General features: G+C 55.4%; 2 protein-coding genes and 1 long non-coding RNA gene across 8 annotated transcripts; 1 reads left to right on the forward strand and 2 right to left on the reverse strand.

Annotated features, from left to right (window-relative positions):
• The first annotated feature begins 1,299 nt into the window (after positions 1–1,299).
• Positions 1,300–3,826, forward strand: LOC147374123 (uncharacterized). 3 transcript variants are annotated; one of them, XR_015162467.1, is made up of 3 exons: positions 1,300–1,380; positions 2,719–2,827; positions 3,394–3,826. It is a non-coding gene; the product is annotated as an uncharacterized LOC147374123 (long non-coding RNA). The 3 variants fall into 3 exon arrangements; XR_015162468.1 differs by lacking the exon at positions 1,300–1,380 and adding an exon at positions 2,146–2,290; XR_015162466.1 differs by lacking the exon at positions 1,300–1,380 and having other exon boundaries at positions 2,557–2,827.
• Positions 3,827–4,769: 943 nt separating this feature from the next.
• Positions 4,770–12,129, reverse strand: HOXA7 (homeobox A7). Its single transcript, XM_086396369.1, has 4 exons — positions 11,551–12,129; positions 8,121–8,412; positions 7,287–7,874; positions 4,770–6,318 (listed from the first exon to the last, which is right to left on the reverse strand). The coding sequence occupies exons 3-4, from the start codon at positions 7,663–7,665 to the stop codon at positions 5,981–5,983; spliced, it is 717 nt and encodes a 238-aa protein (XP_086252495.1). The 5' UTR covers positions 7,666–7,874; positions 8,121–8,412; positions 11,551–12,129; the 3' UTR covers positions 4,770–5,980.
• A 1,347-nt stretch (positions 12,130–13,476) lies between these two features.
• Positions 13,477–16,905, reverse strand: HOXA9 (homeobox A9). 4 transcript variants are annotated; one of them, XM_086396375.1, is made up of 3 exons: positions 16,219–16,901; positions 15,956–16,045; positions 13,477–14,876 (listed from the first exon to the last, which is right to left on the reverse strand). In XM_086396375.1, the coding sequence occupies exons 1-3, from the start codon at positions 16,778–16,780 to the stop codon at positions 14,638–14,640; spliced, it is 891 nt and encodes a 296-aa protein (XP_086252501.1). In that variant the 5' UTR covers positions 16,781–16,901; the 3' UTR covers positions 13,477–14,637. The 4 variants fall into 4 exon arrangements, 3 of the variants coding, with proteins under 3 accessions (XP_086252501.1, XP_086252502.1, XP_086252500.1); XR_015162470.1 differs by having other exon boundaries at positions 15,296–16,805; XM_086396376.1 differs by having other exon boundaries at positions 15,956–16,805.
• Between the last annotated feature and the right edge of the window lie 881 nt (positions 16,906–17,786).

Here is a 17,786-nt window from a genome sequence, read left to right on the forward strand (position 1 = left end):
CTCTGCTGGCCCAAGGTGGTGGCAATAACGAATGTGATTGGTTTCTGGGCCACTTGTCCAAAGGGCACTGTCCTGGGATATCCCCTTTTCCTGCCTTTTCTGGGACTTTGGGGGAACCTGCCACCCACTGTGCTCCAGAACCAGAAACAGTTGTCTCCTCAGGTCCAGAAATTATCTGAATTGCGTTCACCACAGTCGCAGGCCTGGCCTTCCCCAGACAGGACATGAAAAGCCTGTCCTGGGCTGTGCTCTCTTGCCTGAGAGCTGTGCCTTCAAGATAGTTGACTTTTACAGTGCATAGATCAATCTCATTTTGTAAAATGTGGTATCATTCCAGTGGCATTTTTACAACTGTATTTGTTAGGCTTGTAAAACCCTTGAATTAGCTTTAAAGTCCTCAATTCTGTGCAGCTTGAAGAAAGACTTATTTATATGATTTAGTTGAATTTCCGGAGGGTGTTTATAAGATCTGTAAAACTGGTGAATGCAGGCTGATGGGGTTCAGAACTTGGGGGGGTGGTAAGGGCCCCCTAGGAATCTGGCAACGACTTCCTTAATCTCTTTCTTGCTTTTCAATTTTTTCCCCTCACTTCCCCCAAGGAAAAAAATTTGAGAAAAGACTGGGCTCTGATTGGCCTCCCCAGAGACTATGGTGCATCCCTGAAATCAGCTGCTGCCCACTGAATGGGGGCTGCACCCAGATGCCTTCTGCCTGCGCCCCAATCAATTGAACCTGGGAAAGTTTCTCTGTTGCATATATAAATAAGGGCCTGGTAAGACAGGATATAATTTTAACTTGCCCTCAAATTTCTTTAGGAAAAGGATCTGATAGGTGAAAATTAAAACTCGAGAGTTGAAATTTTTAAAAAAAAGCTGTGTTAGAAGAAAACGTTTGAGTTGTTCTTTAAACAACGCCATCAGATGACAGTGATTTCAAGCAAGTTATTAAGACGAAAATAATCATTTGGAGATGTTGATAAATGTTTATATTCATAATGTCTGCTTTATTCCTCTAGGTTCCACATAGTGTTGGGGCTGGGAGCAATTTACTACTATTATTAGTATCTGTTATGGTTTGACCTGGATTCTCGATCTAATCATTGTCTCGGTCAACAAAATATTTGATCTGTCAGCTAACAGCAAAACAGCGTATTTCTAGCTTCTATAGGCACTAAGATGGAAAAAATATATTACACTGAAATCTCTAGATGTTAGCCAAGGCTAGTACATATCATGTTGGCAGCTGCCCAATTTATTTCTCCAACCAGCATTAGCTGCATATATATAGAGAGAGAGAGAGAGAGAGCGCGCGCGCCCGAGAGCGCTCCTTTCAGGCAAGAATAGAAGCCCCAGACGCTGGAGGGAGCCTCTCCTGGGAAGGTGAGAATGGCCACCAGGGCTCTTTCCTCGGTCAAAGCCACACAGAAAACCCACTTACCTTTCAGCTGCTTTTCAAGGCGGACGGGATGGTGAGCAGAGCCTCACATTTCGCCCTTTTCCTGGGCTGCCCACTGAGCTCCTCGACCTCCGCGGGTGTGGAGGGAGGCCTGCTGTCGTGCGGGGGGCTCCTTCGGGGCCCCCGAGTCCACTGGACTCCCTGGCCCAGGCCAGAGCCCATAGCACACAGGTGCGGCCTCTGCCTGTCACAGGCCCTCGCGTGGAGCCAAAGCCCGCCTTCCTTGCCATAGCCAGTCAGGCCTGCAGGCCCCAGGACTACGAGTGATAGCTCCAATTTCTAAATCCCAAAGCGGGCGCGTTTCCCGAAACCAGCGTGCACCCCTGGGGCGCCTTGGAACGCGCAGTTTGGAGAGAAGCAGCCATGACGTGCCAGGCGGCCTGTGCGACCAGTCTCCATGGTTGCTGGGTGGGAGCAGGACCCGAGTCTAGTCAGGCGTCCAGCTCCCGTCAAGGGCGGTCAAGGCGGGGGAGGTTCCCGGCCAGTCAGGCCCTGGGAGGCCGCCCTTCAGGTCCTCCCTCGCCCCCCTCTCCTAGGGTTGCTTGGAAATCTCTGAGGGGCCCGCGCAGCAGTCGCGCCAGGCTGCAAGACGCGGGACTGCTATTGGCGTCGGTTCCGGAGATGGCCACAGCGTGGCAGCAGCGAGCGCCCGGCACGGTCGCAATAAATTATCTGCCCGCGGCAGCCGCAGTCGGGCAGCCCACGGCCCCGCGATGCAAATACGCCGCTTTATCCGCCCCAGCGCGTCCCGCCCCACCCCCGGCGCGAGTGGAAGTCCCCAAGGTCCACAGACCCTTCTCAAGTATCGAATGCATACCAAGGCATTATCTTAAGGTGGGGAAAACAATAACCACCAAAATCAAACAAACAAAAAGAACTCGGGCCCAGAACCACAGGGTCATTTCGCTGTCCCAGGAAGCTACCGGGACAAATCTGGCCGAGGTTCACCTAGGCCAAGTCAGCTCTGCGCCACGGGGCTCCTTCAAGCCCACGCCCGCCGCACCCTCCGTGCCTCATCCCAGGCGGCTGCACAGTCCTCTCCCAGCTCTCTCTGGAGATGGGGAGCGCCGTCGCCAGTCAGCCCGCTGCGCCGAGGTGGTTGGGGGTGGGAGGGTCCCCCTATCGCCCAGACTCGGTTTGTGTCCTTCCTTCAACCTTAGCTGCGGCCCCTGCCACTCACAATAACACCACTACATCCTCTGCACCGAAACTTCCCGCCAAGCAACACCCAACAATTAACCCCATCCTCTCCTTCAACACAGAATTCCACCCACGAACCTGTTCCCTCTCCCCGCGCGCTCCTGACATCTCTCTCATCGGAAAACCACGCGAAGCGAAGCAGGCACTCAGCAGAGGACTCTGGCTGAATTAGTAAGTTTTTGGTTTTTTGCTTATTCTACCTTTACTCTCTAGAAACCGCTTCCCAAGGAATAGAAGATACTATGATAAAAACTCCTGTCGATGAATTCACTTTGCCTTCCTCTCTTACCATCTTCCCACCTCGGGAACTGTCTCCAGTTATTGGGGGGATTCAATCCGGCCAATTGGGTCATGAATGAAAAAAATCCAAACCCGGGAGGCTGTCGGGGAACGCAGGGTGCAGGGTCATTTCCTTTTGGGGGCTCTGCGAGGTCGCTGGGGAATGGGAGAGAGAAGCCCTCAGCTGCTGCTGCCCCGTGCCAGGGAGCTATGGCATGGAAGGAAGGAGGGCACCGACTGCCAAGGTGAGCACGCGCGGGAAAGGAGAGGGAGGGTGTGTGTGTGTGTGTGTGTGTGTGTGTGTGATGGGGGGTGCGTGTGTGATCAGGTGAGTGTGTGGGAGAGGGTTAGGTCTGCCCCCTTTCAGCGCCGCCCTGGGGTGCCCTCCCCCAATGCCGCCGGCGCCCGCTGCCTTCTCACCACCTTTGCTCCTATCTCCCCACGTGTCTCACCTTCAGATGGCGGTTCCCAGAAGCTCCAGTCCCTCTGACAGCTGTCGCTTGGGCAGCCCGGGGAGACGAATTGTCCTTCGTGGTGCTAGAGGACGCAGGAAATTAGCCAGGTTGCGAGTTGCAAAGCGACCGCCGCGGCGCCGGGAACTGGGCACACCCCACCTCCAGCGGGAGCGGCCGGGCCGGGCCGGGCCGGGGCCTCGTCTCGCTCGCCATCGCTGGACAAAGCACAGCCGAGCCTGGCTGGAAGGCTGAGCTCCGAAGCAGGCAGGACGGAGCGGAGCAAAAGAATGCGGCTCTATTCTCGCAAGGGAAATTATAAAAAAGTTCATGTTCACGGTTCCCATCCACATGACCGACAGCGGCCAATGGAAGGGCCGAACAACTCATAAAGTTGTATTGCAAAGTTGTAAATTTTCATAAACAACAACGGATTTATGACCCTTTCCCCATCACTAAGAGGAGGCAGCTCCTACACCGGCGCCATCTTACCACCGAGGCGGCCCCGACTTGGGGCCGCAGGTTTTACAGACCCAGTTGTGCCGGGGTTTATTAAAAGAGTAATAAGAAGCCGGTCCAACCCAAGCAGGAGACGGGAGTCGAGGTCTTCGCCTGCGAGCTGCCACTGTTCTGCGCTGTCCCCACCGCCCCTCGCCCCTTCCCCAGCTCCTCATTTTTCCGCATCCAGACGCCCTTGCCAGGGTTTCGCAGCGGGGTCTGCGGCCAGTGCCCCTTCTACCCCTTAGCTTCAGTGCTGGGTTCTGGGGCCACCTCGCTTTTCCTGAATGTGGGGCTGGGGGCGGCATCAGAGGCCCTGAATCTTGCGTCCTTTCCCGGGCCGGGTTCAGGGCTCCTGGGGAATTCGGAAACAGTCGCAGGACGATATACCTTTTGGAACCCGCTCTATAACCTTAGAGGAAAGGGTGGAATCCATGGAGGGTTTGGGGGAGGTTCATAGAATAGACTATAATGTATCAGTCGAAGATTTCCGTTTTCAAGGGATCTGGAAGATGTTTGTATACACACCCAAACCAGACAAAAATCTCCACACAGAGAAATGTACATGTACAATTATGGACACACAGAAATGTGTGCACACAATTATGGACACAGAAATACATACAATTGTGGACTCACAAAAATAGACACACAAAGAGGTACACACACACCTATATAAATCTCCATAGCGATCCACGCAAAAAGGGATTCAACAGGCATATACACTAATACATGGCAACCAGCACTTGAACCCTATCCCTCCTTCCATTTTTGCTGTCCCAAAGCCCCTTTGGCCATACAGACCTAGCCAGGGCTTGCTCTCCAGACATGCTTCACCCTCTCTTCCCCAGCACACTGCAACTCCCAGATAAGGCAGTCCACAGTTCTTTGTCATCAAGCATCTTTATTTTTCTGTTACATAAAACACTGTTAACTGGGCAAGACGGAAAGTGTAGGAAAATGTACCTTCCCGTTCCTGGAAGCCCAGGCTAGAGCTGAGAGGGATGAGGGGGGACACAGGACAACACAGGAGATGAAGAGCGCTGGCGAGGGCATCAGTCCCCTCACCAGCTATAGAGTTAGCTCAAGACAACACACCATGCTACAAAGCCACCCCATTAACACATCCTTCCCAAGTCAGGACATTGCCTTACAAATGAGCTCCAAGACTATATAAATGACCAAAAAAAAAAAAAAAAAAAAAATCGTGTTCAAATATACAATATTTGCCATTGTAGGAAAAGTCAGGATACACATATTCAACATGGCTGGACAGTGGGACACAGGGGCCAGGGGAGGGGCAGGGAGGCTGGGAGCATCTCTGCGGTCCTACTAAGCAGAAGCGAACCCAGAGGCCCAGGCAGCTAGCTTGGGAATGCTCCAGAAGGAGGGGATGATGGGCCTGAACATGGGGTGCCCAGACCAAAGAACGAGGGATTCTAGATTGTAGCACTTAGAATGCTTTGGAATAAATATATTATTTTTCCATTTAAATAGAAGCCAATGCCCTGGTCCCCGGATCCCAGCGCATTCTCAGCGCAGCCTCAGGGACCCCAAAGGCTACTAGCCGGAAGCAGCAGAGGCCTGGCCGAGGAGGGGGTAGGGTTCGGCACTAGGTAGCAGGCGAGCCAGCGAGCACAAAATAGGTAGTTTGGGGCGAGTAGGTAGTACTGAGAATCAGGTCCTTGCCGGTTCCGGGGGAGGTGCTGGGGGTCTGACAGTGTTGGGACACTTCTGGGCTTCCTGGGAGTGGAGGCCCTCTGGGGCTGGGCCCTTAGGTAGTTTGGGAGTGCCTCTCCCGGAGGAGGCCTGTGCTAGGTAGTATTTTAACCGTGCCAGCGCAGAGCTGGTCGGCCTGGGGTTGGGGGTGTCTGTTGGGGGTCCTCAGAGGCAGAGGGGATCCCCAACGGGACCCAGTCTGGTGACTGCTCGGTCAAAAAAAAATTGGGAGCTGGAGTGGGTAATGGGGTAGATTGGGTGCAGGTTGGGGAGTAGGGTTTTTTTTTTTTACATTTTCTTTTTATTTTTTTTTTCACTTTTGTAAATAAAATCAGTCTCTAAAGACGCTTTCCAAACTGTCGGGGGCAGCCGGGCCTCATTCCTCCTCCTCCTCGTCGTCGTCCTCGTCCTCCTCGTCGTCGTCCTCGTCATCGGCCTTGTCCGCGGCAGCGGCGGCGGCGGCGGCTGCAGAGGCGGCGGGCGCGGCACCCTCGGGGGCGCCGGAAGCGGCCGGACTCTCCTCCTTATGTTCTTTCTTCCACTTCATGCGGCGGTTCTGGAACCAGATCTTGATCTGGCGCTCGGTGAGGCAGAGCGCATGGGCGATCTCGATGCGGCGGCGCCGCGTCAGGTAGCGGTTGAAGTGGAACTCCTTCTCCAGCTCCAGCGTCTGGTAGCGCGTGTAGGTCTGGCGGCCCCGCTTTCGGTCCGGCCCTGCGAGCAGACACATGGACACATGGACACACGGACAGACAAGCCGACAGGGACACAGGCCAGGGCATCAACCCGGCTGCCATTCAGAAGCGCGCACCTCAATCCGGGCCCTGACCCAGGTCCGAGTCCCCCTCCGCCCTGCGCCCCCAACCTGAGCTGGGGGAGGAGCGGGAGTGTTAGCGGAAGACACCGACTGCGGTGCCAGACGCGCAGGCAGCTCTGTGAGGGGGGAAGGCGCAGAATCCCAACTTTACAACTGCTCTTTCCAGCCGGCTAGGCTTCCACAATGTCCTGCTTCCCCCTGACAAAGGCAAATTGTAAATATAGAGTGTGGGCAAGTGGGAGACGCTGCGCTTTTGCCATTCAAAGGCGAGCCAGCCGCTTCCCCGCCTAGCTAGGCAAGTGGGAGACCCTCTCCGGCGGCCCTCACTCCAAGGGCGCCTTTCCTCCCCAGCAGCCCGCGCCCCCATCCCCAGACCTTCCTAGGGCACTGGGCTCTCTGTCTCCACTCCCACTCATCCGTCCCTCCCTGCCTTTAAATGGCCCCTGGCACAGGGGCGCATAAGGGACCCAAAAGGGTTTGGCTCTCCCTGCTTTTGAGAAGAAAAGCCAGGCTGAAAGGAAAAGGAGGAGGGAGAGAGAAGAAAGGGAGGGAGAAAGAGAATACGAGAATAGCGAACAAACCAACTTAATGTTGAGATTCCAAGGCAAATAGAGTTAAATAAATTTACGAGGATCGAACCCATTAATTGGGCCATAAAAAGTTTTATGAGCCTCATTTACATACAATGCTAGGAGCTCTCCTTGCTATGGCGCCTCGGCTCTAATTAAAACCAGAAAGGCAGCGCCGCCAGGAGTCAAGGGGCCGCCGGCTCGCAGCCGCCTCGTTCCGCGCTCCGCTCCCCCAGCCCGGCGCTCCCAGCTCCCAGTCCGCCCGCCCACCCGGCCCGCCTAGCGGCTGCGCCTACCTGAAGACCGCATCCAGGGGTAAATGCGGAAATTGGCCTCGGCCGAGCCGTGCAGCGCGCCTTCGTCTGCCTTGTCGCAGGCGCCTTTGGCGAGGTCACTGCAGAGCCCCGGGATGTTTTGGTCGTAAGAGGCACAGGGCAGGTTGCCGTAGGCGTCGGCACCCAGGCCGTAGCCAGACGCGAAGGGGTTCTGATAGAGGGGGCTGTTGACATTGTACAAGCCCGGTACAGTCGAAGGGAAGGCGCCGGCGGCCGCCCCATAGCCGCTTCTCTGCGAGTTGGGCGCAAAGGAGCAAGAAGTCGGCTCGGCATTTTGGAACAGAGAAGCCCCCGCCGTATATTTGCTAAAAAGCGCGTTCACATAATACGAAGAACTCATAATTTTGACCTGTGATTTGTTGTCCGGCAGCTTTCAGTGTCGGTTTTACGAGGTAGCGTGATATATGATAACATTACACCCCCAGATTTACACCAAACCCCATTTTCTTTTGGACGGAGCTCGCCGCAGCACGTGACCGCCCACATGACCGCCTCCGCCAATCTCAGCCGCCCTCACAGGTGGTCTCGCTCGGCTGGGCCCGCGGCAGCCTAGAATGGAAGGGAAAGAGGTTCAAATCTGTGGCCAACGAATCTGTTCGCGCCCGGCCGGCCTGGCGCATCCCGCGGGAAAAGGAACTCCCAAGGCACTGCGTGGAGGCTCCGCTCGCCGCCAGCCCGGACCCCTGGCCGGCAGAGGCCGCGTGGAACCGGCCGGGCGCAGTCCCTTCCTTGCTTATTCCCGGACGCTAAACCAAGCTGGCGGGTCCTCCCTGCCCCTCGTTTCTGCCCACTCACCCAACCCAGGGAAGGTCTCTGCGCTCCCAAGTACCGGCCCTCTACTCGGTGGCCAAGCGGACAAGTTTCAGCTCTGGGCAAATCGACTCTTTGCCTACGTTCCCCGTCCCAAGTCCAGTGGGCCAGAGGCCGAATTAGACTCCGATCCAGATGGGGCCGATCCAGATGGGGCCAACGCAGCGTCGCTTTCTGCTGCAGCAAGAAGGCCACCGCTGACTGGAACCATGTGGTTGGAATAAAGTCAAGGTCTCCCAGCTTCCTTTCTTTAATCGGCGGCGCACTGTTTATCCGCCTAAAGGAAACAGTGAAATATTTATCTATTAATGAGCCTCATTTGCCAGTAGATTTATTAACGTGAGGTTTCCCTCCCTCCTCCCGAACACCGCTGGCCTGTCAGGCTCTGTGCGTTCTCTCCTGGGCACCTGGCTGGCCTCTAGCAGCCGAAGACATGCGTGGACACTCTTTTGTCCTCCCTGCAACTCTTGGTTCCTCTTCGCTCAGACGGAACCAAATCTCTTTCCTCCAGCTTGTTGGGACCTCAGGCCCACACCTTTCCAGGTGCCAATGTTACTATAAGGTTTCTGGTAACCTTCACTGGGGACATTCCTGGGCCTCGGCTACCTTCTCTTGGGCCTGGATGCCTGGGAGCCAAACATGCTTTAGAGCCAATTTGAAGAGAAGAGAGGCCCCAGGGGCCTGGGGACCACAACCCCTACGTTTCTCCATTTCTTTTGGAGACCCCCAAACAAAAGAGGAGACCCCCCCTCCCCTTTCAGACCTTTTCCAAAAGGGCACCCAGCTCTGGCAGCTTCACCTTTCCAAGGACTAGCTTTACTTTTCCAAGACTGAAGCACAAAGTAGTCTCACTCACTCCCACCCAGGGCCCCCACTCTAAGACCTTACTTTCCCAAGCCTCCAATCTCTGGGGCAGGGTTGGAGCACCCTAGAGGGTGGTGGGGCGACCCTTCCCCTATATGCCTCATAAACTGCCCAGACAGCGATGGAAGCCCAGCGGCTGGGTCAGTACGCCTTTTACTGCTCAGCTCGATTGCACACCATAAACCCGACCTCACAATGGAATTGCCCCGGAAATTCTCCTCTGAGTTATAGAGTTTGATTCCTTGTGTACAAAGCACTTCCCATCACTTTCAGAGGGTTCAGGCCATCCCGTTCACCGCTCGCTCTCAGGGGGTTCCAGAAGCACAAAAGGTGGCAGGAGGGTTCACGCTTGGATGAAAACGGAGTCCCAGCTCTGGCCTAGTGGACGGCCTGAGGCATAGGTGGGGCAGTGGGGGCTGTCTGAGCAGGTGGGTGCCTGGTGGTTCCCCCTGGGGGCGCAGGGGCTATGGTGTGGCAATATCCAGGGATGCCCTTTATGGAGGACCAGGGTGACAGTGTGTCCCCGTTGGGGAATGGAGGGAGTAAGACTGGTAGGAATGAAAAAAACAAATATTCCAAATAACATTACTTTCTGGCAGGAAATAAAAACCTAAGAAAATTAAAGAAAGACCAAACAAACAAAAAAGGCTAGGAGATCAAAGAAGCGGAATTAGACAGCTTTAGACCAATAAATTGTTCCTCGGGTGACACAGAGCAAGATGCAAAGAGAAAGACCGGCTCTGCCGCCGCCGTCTGTCTAGACTCCGGGGGCTGGAGCAGCCAACAGCTATGGCGTTTGTAGTAGAACCTGCCCTAGTGGGGCGACCCGACAGACCGAGGGGGAGCGATTTCTGGGAGCACAGGAAAGGGCCCGTTCCCAGCCAAGGGGTCTGGGAGCCCGTGCCACAAGCTCATCCCTGCCCGAGTTTTGTCGGGAGTAGGTCCAAGCCGTCCTGGCAGAACGCACTGATCCTCCTCCTGGGCCAAAGAGGATCCAGATACTGCCAGCAAGACTTCAGTCCTTTTGAGCCCAAGTCAGCGAACCCGGCCGAGCCCCACGGGTGCTGAAACCTCTCTTTCGTTTCTGAGCTTCTCTCTCCTCTCTTGCCTTCAGCAGCGGGGTTTTAAAACGTAAAAGCCAGACAACACCAGGCTTTCAAATATGGCCTCTTTAAACGCGTGTTCTTGAGCCTCCGGTTTTCTATTTATTTGGCCAAACAGACACATGCGCTGGATTAAATGTGATAATATTCATACAAATACTCGTTGACGCTCAACCTGAAGCAGGCCACGTGAAGGCGGGTTTCTTATCAGCCGAGTGGTCTTTAGATAAAGACTTTTTCCTAGGGCTCTCCTGGAGCTGGGGTCCTACCTACCTAGCAAAGTGTTTCCCTTGCTTCTCTTTACCAAAAAGTCCTCGATATTGAAATCCAGCTAAGAAGGTAAACCCAGCTCTGGGGCGGTGAGTGGAGCCTGCCAGGAGTCGGGCGGCTGAAGATTTGCTTCTATAAACGTTGCCACAGGCACCCCGCGCTCGGGTTGCGCGCCTCTTATGCACCCAATGCTCAGTCTTCCATCGCAACTCGAACAGCGACTCATCCCTGACGAGTGCAGAGGCGCTCCGGAGGACGCGGGGTCCCATCTGCGCGCCTCCCAGACACCCGCCGGCCAAGGGCAAGAGAGGCCTTACCCCGGGCAGTCCACGAGGCCTCTGAGTTCCCGACAGGCTTGGACCTACCTGGGGCCTCCGTGACCGGTAACCACCGATCTGCTCCTTCGCCGTTTATTTAAAGTTACGTAAATCGAGCTTTGTATCTGCGGCTTGGAGACACGGCCACGGGCGACTCTTGGGGAAGCTATAAAACCTCTTTCACCAAAGGCTGTGAAATTTTATGTATTAAGTAAGGAAATATAATGAAGGCGTGTGTCTGTAATACCAACGTGTGTATATAAACAGAAAAGAGAGGGGAGAGAGACACACGGGTAGTGACGCCCAGGAGATGTCAGCCAAAAAAACGCAGTACTGGGTTTTACAGCGTGTACAGCGCCGAGATGTAGGTTGTAAACATTTTGTGGGCTTGGCGGAGATTATTACAACCCAAATAAACGCACCGCGTGGCGTATTCACAGGGCTCAGGAGTGCTTCGGAGGGGTTCCCTGTTTGCTTTTGCATTTTCCTTCTGAAACTATTCTGCACCCGGGGCTGATCCTCGAAAACGCAGGAACGCACCCGGCCTCCTCCTGTTAGGGTCTAAGGCATATACCCCCGCCCAGGGTCGAGGGTAGGCTCGAATGGGATTGGGGTTCCCCTCTCTCCCCCTCCTCGCCTCTTAAGCTGGGGACGGACGCCAGAGTAGCCTTGGTGCCTCCACTACCCAGGAAATTCGGAGACGAGAGAAAGCAAGGGCGGCTTTCACCACGTGAACTCCTGTCCTGGAGCTGGGATGTAAATATAATTATTTTAAATATCATGTATTTTAGAATAACCAAAGCAGTTTCTGGTCCGGGTCCCAGGATTCCCCATCCTTCCAGACCCACACTAGACAATTACCAAGAATGCCTTTACGCCCAGTTCTCAGCCGCCTGATTGTACCGTGACGTTTTTAAGGCGGCCGAGTCCCGGGGTCCTGGCTCGCCTGCGAGTGCTGACTCTCCCTGCACCGGGACGCAGCCTTCGGGGGGTCTCTCGGGTCGCCACAGGACCCTTGGCCACTGTGTATGCCCTCTGCGCGCCCTCTGGAGGGTCACCAGGTCCACGGGCTGTAGGCCTTAGTCCTGGTGTCTGTCCGCCGGTCGGTCGCGTTCTCCGAGTGTCGTGAGGCCCCGAGGCTTGTCCCGGGGTGGGAACGGTCACCCTAGATCGGTCCCCGCGACCGCCCCGCAGCCTCGGGACAGCGGCAGCACCGCAGCCCTAGGCCCCCTGCCCAGGATGGGGAGCGGAGCGAAGAGGGCGCGACCTGTGCCGATCAGGCGAGACCCCGCCGCTTGCTTTTTTTGTTTCCCAGCGAGGCTTCTGGCCATGCGTGAGCGGCACCGAAAATATACGACAGCCGTTCGTTCAAATCTGGGGCTCCCATTCCAGAAGAGCTTGCATCAAGTCGACATCTTAGGAACTTCCCAGGGTCGCGGCGGCGGGAGATGGCGGCGCCGGTGCCTCTTGCGTGGAGCCATACTGCCATCTGCTGGCCGTGCCTTGACACTGCAGCCCAGCCCCGGCCTGAACTTCGTCAGCAGCCGCCGCGGGTCGGGGGTACCACTTTCCAAGCCGGGCAAGGGCCCATCCCCGGGGGGTCTGCACGGAGCCCGGAATCTACACTGCCGAGAGGGCAGTGCCCATAAAAAAAAGAGCTGTTTCCGCAGCTGGTTTATCGGCGGCAGACAGAGCCAACAAATGAAAGGGCTTTGGTGGAAAATCTTAATTGGGGTTGGACAGTTGTAAACCCATTAAGGGCCGAATTCCAGACAGTTCGCAGACCCGGCCTTTATGGCACACCCTCACTGCCCATTCTTTGAAGTTTCCTCTGTCTGCAACAACAGAGGGCGTCCCAACCTGGCGGCAGGGTGGGGGTGGGGGTGAGCGGACGCCCCATCCTCCGTTGTCCCCGTTCCCCTTTTCCGCGCCCAAACACAGATAACTTTGCAGAAATCGAGGGCGAGGGGCGGGGAGGCGAGAAAAGAAAAGTGGGGTAGGAGGCTGAACCCTCCGCCACATCTAGAAGGCGCTCGGGCCTCCGAAGTTGTGGCCGTTCCCCCCGCAGCCCTTTACACCCCATAAACGGTAACAGCCCTCATTTTCTTTTATGGCGCTCGGGGCTGGTCAGTTGCCTGGGCTCTGCCTCTGTCAGGACTTGTGCTTGGGAGAGGTGTTCGGGGCGGGCCAGCCTGGCAGGATGCGGGGGGCGGGGTGCGGGGGCGCAGGCAAAATCCAGTCCCCTGGGAGCCACCAACTGTCCGTGCCCGCGGCCACGTTGGGGCGACCGGGCTCCAGATTCCCTCCTGGTAGAGGCCTTAGGAGGCAGCTCTCGGTCCTGCCACCGCCTTCCCAGCTCCCCCTACCCACCCCGCCAGGGAAGATCCAGGGCCCCCTCCAGTCGCGGTGGACCCGGGTTTGGGGAATTCTTGGGGCGCCAAAACGAAAGAATAGCCATTCCCAGCCACTGGACAGCCGTAAGCGACATCCCAGACCGACCAACTTTTCTGAAGCCTCCCCGCAGTCCCGCAACCGGACACAAAGCCGGGAGCAGGGCCTCTCCGCCTCTTGTTGTTCACCCTTCCTCTGCTCGCTGCCTGCAGTCGGCAGGCAGCCGGCGGGGGAGGCAGAGCGGAGGGCCGCCTGGGTCTGGCTGCAGCAGGTTCATACTCCCAAGCCAGAGACACAGCTGAGCTCTGTCCTTCATTTCAGCCCGTCTGCCACCCCCCAGACTACCCAGGCTCCCCTGCCCCGGAGAAGAAGGTGCAAAGAGCTGACCCGCAAAAATTAAAAAAGAATCAATATATTTTATTGGCAAAAAGTTAAATATCATTTCAACACAACGATTTGGTCAGTAGGCCTTGAGGTAACTATTGCAAAATATACAGTGTGCGTTCAGCCTGATGGAAACCCCAGATTCATCAAGGATACAAATCTACAGTAGCCCAATGGCGGTTTCATAGTGTATAATTTATTATCAATAAAATTAACTCCATTACAATAAGCATTCATTTTTCCCCCAATTAAAATTAAACGTAAACCATAGGTAGTAACCATCTGCACATACGTAGTATAGCTCCAAATTTCCTCACTGGTGCAAAAACAATATTCAAGCTTGTTTACTTTTTCTTTAATATGTGGATTATATATATACAATGGACGAGATAGGTCTAGAGAGCATGTAGAAACTAAAATATCCGCATTTCAAGAATGGAGAAAATCATGAATCTATGCATCCCAGAGAACGCTTTCTTTTTTTGTTTTAAAATTTTATGTCACTGGGAAATCCTTACAGCTAGTTTACAATCAAAGGTTAACAGCCTAGTTACACAGAAGACATATTCCACTACAGAGCTATACTCTATGCAACTGCTTTCTCCCCTCATAAACAACCTGAGTTCAAATTGAATTCTAGCTTTCACAATCACAACGGGTGCATCACCCATCACAGAAGTTTGAGTCACAAAACATAATTACCACAATAAAACACAGTATTCAAGTATCTGGGCAGATCGCTCTGCCGCACAAAGAGCAAATTAAATTAACTACACACAGTCTAAAAACTATACAGCCCGCCGTCAATAGTTGTGCATTATAAAAAGGTAGTTTTTTTTGTTTGTTTGAAGTCAGGAACAGGTAGATTTTTTTTTTTTTTTAATATATACAAGCTAGCACATAGAGCCATCAGCGCTAATGCCCCCGCCTTTTTTTTTTTTTTTTTTAATCTTATAGAAAATGGAAAGCTTACAATACCTCCTCCATCAAAGTGGCAGGCCAAGGAACCAGCCTGAACAGGGTTTGCCTAGGACATGAGGCCTGGAGTTTCCAACCGCCTTTTTAGGGTGGTGGAGGCTGGGGTGGGGTGGGGTTGGGTGGGGATAGGAGAAGAGGACGGGCAATTCTTTCTCTCTAGCTCACTCTCTCTTTTCTAAATGAACTCGAGTCGCATCACTCGTCTTTTGCTCGGTCCTTGTTGATTTTCTTCATTTTCATCCTGCGGTTCTGGAACCAGATCTTGACCTGCCTCTCCGTAAGGTTGAGCAGTCGGGCCACCTCGTACCTGCGGTCCCGGGTGAGGTACATGTTGAACAGAAATTCCTTCTCTAGTTCCAGCGTTTGGTGTTTTGTATAGGGGCAGCGTTTCTTCCGCGTGGAGCGAGCGTGGAGCCAGTTGGCAGCCGGGTTACCTGCGGGTGGGGGACAGAGAGGGGGGGATTTAGGAGGTGAATAAGCACACCCACCCCCCTCCGCTGGGGGCTAGGAAAACTCCTGGGGTCTTCAGCCAAAGTGCAGGACGCTGCTGAACTGGTTAGGGAAGGCAGCCGAGCCTCGGATACAATGGAACCCTGGCAGACAGACGCAGGGACGGTCACTTACAATTGCACGCCAGAAAACCTCGGCTCCCCCCACCCACCCCAGACCCTTCTTTCTCCTCCTCTGTCTTCCTTTCCCCTCCTCTGCTTCCTCCCACTCTCCACACGTTGTGTAAGAAGTGAAATTTACAAACAGATCTCTTTCTTGCCACACAGGAGGAAACCACGCTGCCATGTGTTCCTTAGCAAGCTTAATATTCTATTCTCCTTCTTACTGACTCTTTCCTTCCCACCTTTCCATCTACTCTCCCCATTCCTTATTTTGACCTCCCTGGAAGGCTGTGGGAGCTGGCCAGGCCGGTATGGCGCCCCTAGGCACCCCAAGGCCGTAGATCACTTCTCCAGTTTATTTGAATAATCTAGCACGGGGACCCTCGCGTCCCGGTCGCCTGCAGCCGCATCTTGGGCAGGGTTTACGCCGCCACTGGCTGAAGCAAGAAGTGGAGAGAATCGGCCGTCTTCCCCAGAGTCCCGGGTCAGGCTGCCCGGGCTGCAGTTGCTACCGCCGCTCCCGGACAATCTAGCCGCACAAAAGGCTTTCTCTGACGCGTTGCTTTCGAAGAATCTCGCCCAGAGTATTTCTGTCTTGGTCCCGGGCAAGCCAAGGAGAGGGTCACCAGGTCTCGGGTCGTCCCGCAGCGCCTGCCCCGCCCCCTCTCCAGGCAGCCGCCGCCTCCCCTCCCCCGAAGCCCGGCAGGCCGGCTTGTCACTGCTTTCTGGACTTGGGGGGCCCCATCCGAGGAGGCTTCCTAAACAGCAACTTCTGGCTCCCGGCCTTTGCTCAGGAGGCTCCCAGCGAAGGCGAAGGCAGGCTCCGGAGAAAGCTGGAGGGCCGGCAGATCCGGGTGGCCGGCGTGGAGGCGGTGGCCGGCCTGGAAGGAGGAGACACTTACTGGGATCGATGGGGGGCTTGTCTCCGCCGCTCTCATTCTCAGGATTGTTTTCGGAGAAGGCGCCTTCGCTGGGCTGTTTTTCTCTATCAACTGGAGGAGAACCACAAGCATAGTCAGTCAGGGACAAAGTGTGAGTGTCAAGCGTGGGACAGTCACCCCTTCTGGCCGACAGCGGTTCAGGTTTAATGCCATAAGGCCGGCTGGAGGGCAAGCCCGCGAAGGAGAGCGCGCCGGGCGTGGGCTCCAGCCAGGAGCGCATGTACCTGCCGTCCGGCGCCGCCGCCGCCACGGGCGCCTGGGGGTGCACATAGGGGTGGTGGTGATGGTGGTGATACACGGCCGCGGGCACCGCGTTGGGGCCCGCCGGGTGCACCGGGTTCCACGAGGCGCCAAACACCGCCGCCTTGGACTGGAAGCTGCAAGGGCTGAAGTCGGGGTGCTCGGCCAGCGCCGCGGCCTGCCTGGGGGGCTGGCCCAAGGCTCCCGGTGCGTAGCGGCCCGCGCCCAGCTCATCCGCGGCATCGGCGCCCAGCAGGAATGAGTCCACGTAGTAGTTGCCAAGGGCCCCGGTGGTGGCCATCGCCGTGCCCCGCGCCCGGCCGGCCCGGCCCGACCCGCGGAAATTATGAAACTGCAGATTTCATGTAACAACTTGGTGGCACCAAGGGGGGGGGAAGTACAGTCACCTAATAAGTTGCCGGCGCCCGCGCCCCCATTGGCCGCGCGCGTCACGTGCCCGCCCGGCAGAACAATAACGCGTAAATCACTCCGCACGCTATTAATGGCCCGGTGTTTTGCAGTCATAATTTTTATAGCAAAAGCCATATGTTTTTATGCAAAGGGATCGTGGCGCTCCGCGATCGGGTTTGTTTTAATTGTGGCCAACGAAGATTAAAAGATCAAATCTGGCCTTGCCTCTGTACTCCCTCCCCTCCCACCGCCACCACCAGACACACACTTCTTAAGCGGACTATTTTATATCACAATTAATCACGCCATCAGCAAGACGCGGGTCCCGCGCGCGAGTGCGGCCAGCAGAGCCCCTCACATAAAATTAGACAATAATTGAAGCCATAAAAAGGCAGCCAAATCGCATTCTCGCTCTACTGTATTTAAATCTATATTTATGATATTTCATAAGGAGTTATTGTTCAGAAGCCACACAGGCTGGTGGGAAGTTGGGAACGACCAACAGATTCGTTTGCCTCCTCGTGACTCGCAGCTGTAAAAATTTACGAGGACTTGGAAAGGTTAAATTAGACTGTTGTGTTTGGTTGGCGAGCTCCCTGTAAATAATCCTTGCGATCCCTAGAGATGAGAGTTTACCCGGGGCTGGTCGAGAAAAGTCAAATTCAACGCAGTATCCGTCCCAGACTGAGCCACCACCACCTCTTCCGGAGCGCGCTGGACAGGGACAGGCCACAGAGAAGGCAGCACCAACTGTGAACTCCCCTCCGGCATCTGCCCGACTGGAGCGCAGGGCGCCCGGGCAGCTCCCAAAATCGCCGCTGAGCCTCCAGCGAGGGCCCCACCGAGGAGCGGCCAGGGAGAGAGTGGCCAGTCTTCCCTGGGGCCACGGATTTGAGGACCTGATTGTGCCGCGCGCTCGGCTCCATCTCCGCGTACACGCACGACCAGCGCGCCCAGCTCGCGGTCCGCCGGAATCACTATCCACACCCCGGGCGGACCCAACAAGCGTCCCAGCCGTGTGTTCCGACCTTGGAGGCCCTAACGCTGAGCTCTGCAAGCCTCGTCGCATTCCCTGAACCCGAACTGCGAAAAAACACGAGGCAGGATCAATGAAAGGCGAGTTTGCTGGCGAAAAAGCAGC

This window comes from Bos grunniens, chromosome 4 (genome assembly GCF_055505025.1).
Source record: "Bos grunniens cultivar Pamir isolate PY7600 chromosome 4, Bosgru_T2T1.0, whole genome shotgun sequence".
NCBI classification, from domain to species: domain Eukaryota; kingdom Metazoa; phylum Chordata; class Mammalia; order Artiodactyla; family Bovidae; genus Bos; species Bos grunniens.

Coding starts and splice junctions, on each gene's coding strand:
- HOXA9 (XM_086396374.1), bottom strand. CDS start 16,780: ATGGCTTTTGCTATAAAAATTATGACTGCAAAACACCGGGCCATTAAT. Junction 16,046..16,218: donor GCGGCGGCGCCGGACGGCAG/GTACATGCGCTC, acceptor GTTCTCCTCCAG/TTGATAGAGAAAAACAGCCC.
- HOXA7 (XM_086396369.1), bottom strand. CDS start 7,665: ATGAGTTCTTCGTATTATGTGAACGCGCTTTTTAGCAAATATACGGCG. Junction 6,319..7,286: donor CCCCTGGATGCGGTCTTCAG/GTAGGCGCAGCC, acceptor GTCTGCTCGCAG/GGCCGGACCGAAAGCGGGGC.